The sequence below is a fragment of the Procambarus clarkii genome, chromosome 8 (assembly GCF_040958095.1).
Source record: "Procambarus clarkii isolate CNS0578487 chromosome 8, FALCON_Pclarkii_2.0, whole genome shotgun sequence".
In the NCBI taxonomy this organism is placed as follows: domain Eukaryota; kingdom Metazoa; phylum Arthropoda; class Malacostraca; order Decapoda; family Cambaridae; genus Procambarus; species Procambarus clarkii.
Window position 1 is genome coordinate 42485568 of NC_091157.1, and position 10882 is coordinate 42496449.

At 39.9% G+C, this 10882-nt stretch overlaps 1 protein-coding gene across 4 annotated transcripts in view; it reads left to right on the forward strand.

Moving 5' to 3' along the window:
- The window catches only part of mri (BTB/POZ domain-containing protein mrityu), a 423115-nt gene extending 413573 nt beyond the window's left edge, over positions 1–9542 (forward strand). Inside the window, exons 11-12 of one of the 4 annotated variants that reach the window (XM_045744969.2) lie at positions 5983–6059; positions 7376–7729. In XM_045744969.2, coding sequence (XP_045600925.1) covers positions 5983–6024 — 42 coding nt within the window. In that variant the 3' untranslated portion in view covers positions 6025–6059; positions 7376–7729. Of the gene's footprint in view, positions 1–5982; positions 6060–7375 lie in introns of all 4 variants that reach the window. The other 3 variants (XM_045744965.2, XM_045744966.2, XM_045744968.2) reach the window with 3 other exon arrangements.
- Positions 9543–10882: the final 1340 nt, after the last annotated feature.

The following is a 10882-nucleotide window of genomic DNA, read 5'->3' on the forward strand; positions in this document are numbered from 1 at the left end:
TTTAGTTTTAATTATTTTTCCAATATTTTGACTATTACACTTGTCAATGATACAGGTCTATAATTAAGGGAGTCTTCCCTGTTTCCACTTTTGTAGATTTGAACTATGTTAGCCTTTTTTCACACATCAGCTACAACTCATGTACACAGGGATGCCTGAAAAATCAGTTGAAGAGGAATGCTGAGCTCAGGTGCACATTCTCTCAGAACCCATGGTGAAACTCCATCTGGACCAACTGCTTTGTTCTTACTTAGCTCCTTGAGCATTTTTTCCACTTCATCTCTAGACACCTCTATGTGCTCTATGTTGTTCCCTGGAATTCTTATTGTGTCTGGTTCCCTAAAGATTTCATTTTGTACAAACACACTTTGGAACTTTTCGTTTAGTGTTTCACACATTTCCTTTTCATTTTCCGTGAATCTATTTCCCATTTTCACCCTCTGAATATTTTCCTTTACCTGCAATTTGTTGTTTATGAACTTATAGAATAGACCTGGTTCTGTTTTACATTTGTCTGCAATCCCTTTTTCAAAATTTCTTTCTGCCTCTCTCCTCACTGCCGTGTAGTTGTTTCTCGCATCTTTGTATCGTTGGTATGTTTGGGGGTTTGGCCTCTTCCTGTATTGATTCCATTTTTGTGTCTTTTGGTCTCTGGCCCTCTCGCAATTTCTATTGAACCAATCCTGTTTCCTAGTTCTGCATCTCTGTTTTGGTATAATTTTTTTTGTGCCTTTATCATATATTTCACAAAACTTGACATACATCTCATACACTTCCTTGTCTAGCATCAAGTCTGTCCAATTATACTCACTAAAAAAATTTCTAAGGTGGCCATAATGTCCTCTCCTGAAGTCAGGTTTTTCAACTGCTTCAACCTCCTTATTTTCTTCCAGATTATAGCGCATTACATACTTTATTCCCAAAAAGACATGGTCACTTTTACCCAAGGGAGGAAGGTACTGAATGTCAAATATCTCTTCCTCCTTCCTGGTAAATATCAAATCTAGCATGGAGGGAACGTCCGCTTCCCTCATCCTCGTAGCTTGTTTAACATGTTGATACAAGAATGTTTCCAGGATGAGGTCTACAAATCTACAGGTCCAAAAATCTTCTGTTTTAGCTTCATATGCTTCCCAGTGTATGGATTTCAAGTTGAAGTCGCTGACTATCAACAGTCGTGATCTATCGTTATCCGCTCTCGCTATAATCTCTCTCATTATTGTTATAAGACCTTCGCGTTTACTATCTAGCTCCTCCTTTGACCATGTGCTGCTTGGCGGTGGACTATATGCATTTATGATCATTAGTTTATCATCCTCATGGCAGATCTCTAGTGCTATTATGTCAACTTCTTGTGGATTGGCAGTCAATATTTCTTTCACCTTTAGGTGTTCTTTCACCAGCACAGCAACGCCACCGCCTTTCCTAATTTTTCTGTCCCGTCTCCAAATTGAGTAGCCCTTTGGGAATATGACCTCATTTAAAATAACATCTTCAAGTTTTGTCTCTGTGAGTGCAACAATATCTGGTGTCTGCAGCTGTATTACATCACTTAACTCCAGTATCTTCGATCTCACTCCATCTCTGTTGGTGTATGCAATCTTCAGGAACTTGTTCCCTCTCTCCTTATTCTTCACTCCAGCTCTCTCTATTGATTTTGTTTGTTTGCCTTTATGTACCACTTTACTGGTCTGCCTACCCCTATCACTTTGTAGAAAAAAGAATTGATTTCTTCTTCATTCCTGCTCTCATTTAAACTTTTTGCCTCGGCGAGGTTCAGTTTCAGCTTCTCTCTGTCTTCTTTTGAAAGATCTCGTCTTAACGACCACACTTTCCCATCCTCATCACTTTGTAATTTTCTGGCATTCCTGAGTACTTCTTTCATCTGTTTGGCACCATTTAGGGGTGATCCTCAAAGGTCGATCTTTCCCTTTTACGTATTTGCCTATTCTCCTGTAGTCGCACACATTCTCTATGGTAGTAAGACCTTCTACGAGGCCAACAATTTTATCTACTAAAACAGGATCATGTGTCCAGCATGCTATCTGCTCAGCCACCGGCCGAGTCTGTAAAGAAAGACTTCGCACTGAATATGGGCTGGACCTGGTGACCGTCAGGTCTCAGTCGGTCGGCCCCACAACCTGGCCATGACTCTTCCTAAAATTCTTCTAAATTCTTCCTGTGCGTCAGGCTTGGTGGCTCACTCAATACTGAGGCCCCTCACACTCGGGAATTTGGCCCACAATTTTTTTTTTAAATGGCGTCTGTTTACAAGAGCCCCTGATGAAGGTGAGGTGAACCCCGTGTATCCGCGGGCCGTTTAAATCTTGCATAGTACTCCAATACATCATATGATAGGATGTGCATTTTATAACAAGTCACTCAACCCATCATATGATGTGTTGCGCTACTTAAGGGTTAATGAGTTCTCAGAATGTTTTCCGCATTCTTCTTGGGGCATTCCCCGATTTTGACTTGGACATCCGTTGTGGGGGGTACAGAGCATGGTTGGACCAGTTGACATTCTGGTCAGTTTCTATCATGGGGTACGCCCATCTGTGCGTTTCACATGCACATTCCTTTAAGTCCGGTGTGTATATACGCATTCTATACCACTCATCTTCCTCCTGTCGTTTGGGAGGCTTGTTTCCTGATCTTGGGGTCAGGGTTTTTGGTGCTCATGTGGGGTTTGCTTCTCTCATTAGCAATTAAGTTGGGGGAGTGTCTTGTTTTCCCTCGCTACACGTCTGCATCTGGTTCATGTTCCTTCTGTTGCTGTTTGCTTATGCTCTTGTCCCTGGCTTCCAGTACTTGGACTGTCTTTTCTTTGCATTTTTACGTCTTCCTACCTCTATCCTACACATTGTTGTGCATCTTGGTAGGTGCATATTGGCTCTTCTCATGCTCGTGCTCGGTTGGGATATGTTCTTGTTCCGTTTCCTCTTGTGGAACTGGCCCGGTGTTCCAGTTTAGCTCTGAGTTCTTCCTCTTCTCTTTGTCTGTCTCTACCAGCTTCTGTGTTTCAATGTTTGCTTGTGTATGTAGCTTTCGATCACCCACTCCTGCCCCTACTGTTTCTTTTCACTGGGGCAGGGGGGATTTGGCTTCTGGCCCTGGCTACGGCTTTTCTTTGTGTTCCTTTCCGGACTGTATGTTTTTTGTTTTCGTGCAGTACATATCTTTCATAGTTCGCTTTCCTTCCTTGGCAACGCATGCTTCATTCTGCCCTATAGGGGTTGGTGGTGCCGCTCCTGCGGGTTGCGGTGTCACTGTTTTTCGCTTCTCGTTTAGAGTTTTGACTCGTGGTGCTCGTTTCCTTGTTGGCCTCTGCCTGGCCCTGGGCTCTTAAATTTTTCGCTGCCCTTTTTGTCATTGCTGTTTGCGATGTTTGCGGTTCGACAGGTTCTGCGTTCGGCAGCTTCTTGTCCGTTCTCGGGCTCATTGCGCCTTCAAGGGTCCCGGGGGTGGGGTGCCTCCCAGACGGGGCGTGTCTGCTTGGCCGGGTTGGTTCTTTCCTGGCTCGCCGGGTTTGGGTTCCTGGTTCCCTGGCGGACATTCCTTTTGGTTCTTTGTCAGCCTTGGTTCCAGCGTGGCTTGCTCGATGTCCGCACTCAGGGGTTTTCCCATGGCTCCGCCTCTTTACGTGGTCAGTCCGCTCCATGACGGGGCTGGTTCGGTCATCTGGAGTCTTCTAGTCTGGTACTTTTGACTGAAGTGTCTCTCCATCTGTTTGGTGATCAGGTGGCTTCTTGAATGTGTCCCACCTGCATGCTTGTCTCGGCGGCAGTACAGTATGTGGTTTTTCTGGCGGTCCTTCCTTTTCTTTTAGTCTCTTCGTAGGTGTACTGCGCTCTTCTTGTCATGGTCTTATCCTTCTCTCGTGGTAGTTCAGGGCCGTCTTCTGGCCGCATACCGTCGCCCTGTCTCATGCGGCACTGGTGGAGCCGCTTCGGATTGCTCCAGTTTTGTTCCTTCTGCACTGTTCACGCGTTGTCTCGGGCATTGTTCACCTCCGGCCTGCTCATGCTCCACCTGAGCCGTCCTGCTCATGCTCCACCTGAGCTGTCCTGCTTTTGCGCAGGGTGCTCTTTTTCTCTTTTCTCTTTCCCCTTTGGTTTGTTGTGGCCCCTTTGGTTCCGGTTTTTGTCTGTGGTTGCTACTTAGGGTTCTGGTGTTTCGCTTAGTTCGTTTGCAGCCAGTCTCTTCTTTTCTGGTGGGGTTGAGACGGCTCTTTTTCCGGAGGGGTCCCCGAGGTTGTTGCTGCTGCTTGCTTGGCTGGTTGGCCGGCGTGCCTCTTCTTGTGTCCAGTTGCGGCTCTCCGCTGTTCTTTGCGCGCCATGGCCTATGTGGCCAGGGCTGCGATTTGGGTTGATCTGGTTTCCTTTCTTCCCTGTTCTCGGGTTCGGGTGTCTCAGGTTGTCCGCTGGGTCATTCTGTCTAGTCAGCCTGCTGTCTCCTCGTGCCCTTGGTGTTCGTTGGCTTGCTACACTTGCTGCCGTCTTGAGTGGCATGTCTTGGGCTTACATTCACGCACAGGTTTGTTTTGGCGTTCATGCTGGGTCCTGGCTGCGCACTTCCTCGTGTGTGTTTCTGGGCCTCGTCGGGCCTGTGTCACTTTGGGTCGGCTGTTGCAGCCTATTGTCTCAATTTCGTGTCGTGGTGTGAGCGCCTACTGCCTCCCTGATGTGTCCCTCTGTTTTCGTCTTTGGTGAAGTAGCTCCTGGGAGCCGCAGGGGTTCCCCCCAGAAAACCAGCGTTGAATGTAATGAAACACCATTTTCTGGGTGAGTCCCAGAGGCTCACCAGCCTCCAGTCGGTGGCTGGAGGCTGGTGGAGGCTATTTTCGCATTTTTAATATCCAACCTCAGAACTGGGGTGTGGATCACTGGTGCAAGGGTCTGGGGCTTCCCCTTTCCCCTCCCGGGAAGGGGGATGGAGCTGCGCAGACATGCAGCGCGGCTCGTGTGATGTCATGTTTTTTTTGCTCTTTTTACTTTTGGGGAGTTCTGTCTACTCGTTTGATGATTTTTGTTGTTAACCAGAATAGGGGTTTGTTTTGTGGTGCTTACCTTTCTGGGTGCCTGTCCCGGTCGATGGCAGATATAGAATGCTCCACATCACATGTGTATTTCTATGGGCCATTGCTCCTCGTACCTCTGTGAGAGGGCCAGGTTCTGGCTAGTGGTCCCCGGTAGGCCTAGAACTGCACCCACATCGACTGATGCAAAATAGTTAAGGTATCCATATCAGCCATGGATAGCTCTGGGGAGCCTCCAGGACTCGTCCAGAAAATGGCATTTCATTACATTCAACGCTGGTTTTTTTTTATTGTAATGCCAGTTATATTTATAATATAAAATATTTATGAATACTGATTTTGAGCTTAATAATTGACTACTTTTCTATATTATTTATTGTCATTTAATGAAATACATGACTCTATATTATTAGTTTTTGTGTTGTATTCTCTTCATCACCATATTCCTCCATCTGCATTTCTCTTAATTACATAACTCTGATCTTTTACCTGGGAAATGTTTAGTTTATAGCATATACACTTCCTACCAGTTCTCAACCTGACTAGCCATTGCTCCTAAAATGTACAGGGGTAAGGCTGTACTTGGGAGTTGGTACAGTGTTGACTGCTTGCGTGTCACTTGCATCTGCCCATCCACTTACTGAGAAATATTAGAATATGCCTATCCATCTAAGAAACTATTTCCTGCATGCAAGACTTCACTTATTGTATATTTTCAAGATTTCAAAAGGTCAAGACTTAGTAGCATTGCTTTTTTGCATTTGCTTAATTCTTTGTTTGTAATAATATTCCTGTTGAAATAGTTATCCACTGTTGAGTAGACAAGAGTAAGGTTGCCCTAGGATAGACACAGACAATATCATTCACGAATAATATGTGAATTTTCGGATGGAGTGAACATTGTCATAAGATTGTGTTGAATTTAGAGAATTTGTGTCTTACAGTGTGACTGCAGTGTGGACATGGTCACAGGAAGTGAATTATGAATAGAAGCCCTGTCTTGTTCACTTTACTAAGGCAGGTATGGTGGCAGTTCATAACTCAAATTTATAAATACAGTATGAAGTGTATGAATAATTTTAGATTTACAATATTTGTGTCAAGCTGTACTAAATTTGTATTTTTTATTTTCAGCTGCATATATTTAAACATTCCCCAAAAATTACACATTTTGACTACTTTTAGTATTAAAAGACAAATCTTTATTTGCATGACTTAGTTTGGCTGATAGGTGTGGCAATCTTATACTTTAAAATATGAGCACTTCACTTTTGATTTTATAGTGAATAATCAAAGACAATGCAGTGTATGCAGTAAATGATAACTTGACACAGTAAAATTAAGGAAATTATAAAATTCAGAAGAGTTAAGCCCATTTCATGGGGTATATCCCAATTATTTATTGTATATGGGAAATGGCATTTTAAATAAACAGTAATACAGTTAAGTTGTCTAATAAGTTTTGTTAATGATGTGTTGTCACTTATGCTGACACAACAGATTTAGGATAATAACAATTATAGCATATTACATGACAGGGTTAGCGGGATGTTGGCTACTCATGTTCCATACGTTAGTGTGTAATTAATAATGATGGGATTCATTTTTATTGGCATCAACTGCTTATACACAATAATGCTATCCTGTGTAATCTTGACACGTGACATATGTAGCTATGAATCTGCATAAATATAAGGCAAGCTGAATCCTTATATAATTAATGAAGTTGCTTCATTTAGATTGTCTAAGAAAGTTTGCACACTTAAATATGTTTCATCTTATAATGGATCGGACTGAATGTGGCATGAATGCATAAAGTTGAATGTTGAAATGATTGTATGTATTCATTAAAGTCGTTTCCTTGCTATTTGCTGAAGCTGTTTTGGAAACTAAATTTATTTTTTATTAGACATTAAAGCTTCCTTGTCAGCTTGAATGACTTGAATCAAATATTGTATACAATTTAAAAGAAAATTAATGTCTTAGTGTTTGTTTAGATTTGCTTAATTTGACAATGCAAATTACTATACAAAGTTCATTAATATATTTGGGAAAATTTTATTTGCATTTGTTTTTGGAATCTTAACATTGCTGTAAATGCCCATGTGGTAGTGCTAATGCTAGTCCTTCTACTACTTTTAAATGTTAATATTTTTTTCTTCAGTTTTTGCACCAAATTGTTTTCCAAGTGAGTCATGTAACTCTCCTTTAATTTTAGTTAGTTTTTCATTTTATCTATACTGTACAGATTATGCATGCTCCTAATGTAAGGCTAAACTTGTGATAACGCCAAAATGTAATGACTGAGAAGGTGATTGACAAGTTTTTATATGTTAGGTGAGTGGTGGACAAGAAGAGGCTACATGAAGGAGAGCATCTGTAGCTCCAAGATTTCACTTCCTGCATAATCTTCCTGCAACACCCCTGCTGTGGAGGTCTCTGCCCTTCAGTGACCGCATGGCATTAGCTCCCTCTACTAATGTACCACGTCCTCCTCCTCCTCCTCACCACGATGCCTCGCCGCAAAAGCTACAAAATGATCCCAGCACAAACTTTTGGTCTTGTTTGTTTTGCAGTTGTTTGCTGACTAAACTGCCAGCTTATAAGAACATGTTGTTTAAAAGCTCATATGACCGTTTGTGATGCCAATAGTGATGACCCTTCCATTTAGGCATGAAGGGCATTTAGGCATGTATATCAATTATAATTGATATACAGTACTGTATTACACATTTCTTTGTATACTGTACTGTACAATTTTTCTTTAGGTCAGAAATTTAGAATGGCTAAGCTTTGATAATTCTGTCTTATTAACATACAGAAAACAATTGAAAACCTTATAGATTTTGCAAGCATATCAATTGTTGCATTATATATGTATGAACATTAAGAATTGTATGCATATCTGTGAGGGTGGGCAGCTATGAAGGAAAAGCTATTTTGTGTTTGCCTTCATATCTTGGAAGTGTTGTCTTTATAATATGAACATTCATGCTTCCTTTTTGACAGTAATTGTTGTATTTATACGGCACGACAAGCCATTGCCTTACGATATGTCGTGTAATAAGTATTATTCATAATGGTTTGGTGCTTCTGGTAAATTGTGCATGTAAGTGAAACATTGTTCCTTTTACTTCTAGGTAACATTATGCAGTGTATATTGATTAACATATGACCAGTAACATTCTTCTCTTGTTAACTTGACAGGTGTTACACAACCTTGGGCCTTAGGTAGTACTGGAATCAAGACCAGACCTTTTATGTTGACATTGTATATTAACCAACAGGTTTATGGGTGATATCATGCAAATATTTTGTGCACTTTCAGTTTTCAATTATGAATTATGATCGAGATAATTTTATGCACGTAAACTTTTACAGATAAGGTGCCATTTTGTCAATTTCCTTGTATCATGAAATACATAGCCAGCATGAGTACTGTATTACCCAAGCTTACTGACTCTGATCACTTAGCTATTGTAAGTACTGTATATCATATCAAAGTAAGAAATAATTTGTTTCAACATATTGTATAAGAATACTAGTAGATTGATTCATTGCCTTGATCCTTGACAAATATAAATTTCCATAGGAATACCATGTAATGTATTTTGATAATGACACTGTTAATGATAAGGTAAATACATACTCTGAACTCTGGTGATAATTTAGAGGTGCAGTTTTTCAAATAATTAATTGTAGGATCTGTAATATTAACTGAACTGTTATAATTTAATACTCAACAAGGAAAATGTTTCACTTCAAACCAAACTGAAATTTAAGTCATTGATATTTTTGGTGATGAAGTATGAGTGGAGTTGGGATTGATGTGTATGTGTGCTTCTCTGGTATCCACTACTTTCTCTTTCTATATAAATATATTTGTTCTAACTGTGATCCTCCTTCTCACATTAGCTGCAAGTTATGTACACATCTTTTTACCTGTCCATGTGCAACTCACATCTTATAATGGTATTACATGCTATGTTCTCTTGTTTCAGAGGTTCATGAATATGGTAAATTTATTATTTTGTGTGCATGTGTGTGTGTTTGTCTTATGTTAGCCGTTACATATTTGTAGTTACGGGTAGAAAGCTATGTTTGTTGTGCTCTGCCTTCCTTGTATGTTTTAACCAACCATGACATGGCATTCATCATAAAAAACTATTATACCTTCTATATTCTTCTGTAATTTACATTTATGACATATAGATGTAAATTAAATGACTTCTTATTTCTCATTTTATAAATTGTTCCTGGCATGTTTTCCTGTATATCTTTGTAAACATATATGTGGTTATATTCCCGTCTTTTCTTGTCATCCAGTTTGGGTGTGTCCAGTGCCTTTAATCCCTCCTCATATATCATACTACATATTTCAAGAATCCATTTTTGTGCACATCTTTTTCTGTTGTGTTAATGTGTTTCTTTAGATGCCTACAATGTTCCACAGTTTCATATCACAATTTGCGTGACAATATAAATAATTCCTTTGTCATTTCAACGTTCTTGTATTTAAGCCTAATTTTACATTTGACCAGAATTGCATTGAACACATTTAATTTAGTGTATATGGTTTTTTTTTAGCTGTTATTGTGTATAATTACCCCAGGATTATTTTCTTTATAAAATTTTTGTAATATTTTGTCATATAGCCAGTCTCTCTCAATGGCTTTATTCCCACTCTCCTTTATTTAGTCTCTGGCATTTATCACCATTCAGTTTCATTATTCATAAACTATTATATTCACTTGATTTGTCAATGTCTAACTTTATTATTTTGCCCTAAGCTTTAGCATCATCTTGAAACATGGTCAAGTAATTACTAACACCCTCTGGCAAATCTTAATTTATATCAGACACAATTATTGCCAGTACCAGTACTTACATCTTATGATATTTGTATTATTGTTAGCATTTTTTGGTTTAACTGTTGTTTATCTGTAGTCGGGATAATTATTAATTAATTTTATTATTATAATAATTATTATAATAATAATAATTGTTGTATTTAACAATTATCACTCTTTCTTCTGCTTGGTCATCTTTCTGACAGGGGCCTGACAGGTGAGTGGACAGCGCTTCAGATTCACAGTCCTGAGGTTCTGGGTTTGATCCTCAGTGGAGGCGGAAACAAATGGGCAGAGTTTCCCTGATGCCCCTGTTACCTAGCAGTAAATAGGTACTTGGGAGTTAGACAGCTGCTACGGGCTGCTTCCTGGGGGTGTGTAACAAAAAGAAGACCTGGTCGAGGACCGGGTCGCGGGGACGCTAAGCCCCGAAATCATCTCGAGATAACCTCATAGCTTAAGTCATACATCCTGATTTTCAGCTTAATTGGAAATTTTGCTTTCACACAGTATTTTTATTTCTTGATAAGACCCTCTATAAATCTTATTCCTTTGACATCACTTGTTTTGTGTCGTTCATCTCTTGTATTGGTATCCTGAATGATATGTAGGAACTTTTAAATAATCTATAACACAAATGGTGTTATATAGACATCCAGAAATAGTGGTTTTTTTTATAATATGGTTCTAATTTTTTTCAGACAAGAAATCCCCTTTCCAACTAAGTAATGTAACCTTTAAACCTATATAATTTATTTCCAAATTGGCCTAATTTGTTCCAAGCCTAAATAACCCTATCTGACTTTTGTGAGCAATGAGCAACTAATAAGTACCAGAATTGAGCTCCTTTAACATAGCTGCTGCATTTGAAACATTGCAACCCTGACGTAAACTGTGTACACACTCACTGTCCAGTCCCAACTGCTAGTAACAGCTCCTGTCTTCCTGAGTGCTCTTCCTGACTTATAATATTCAGATAGGTGTAGGCTATCCT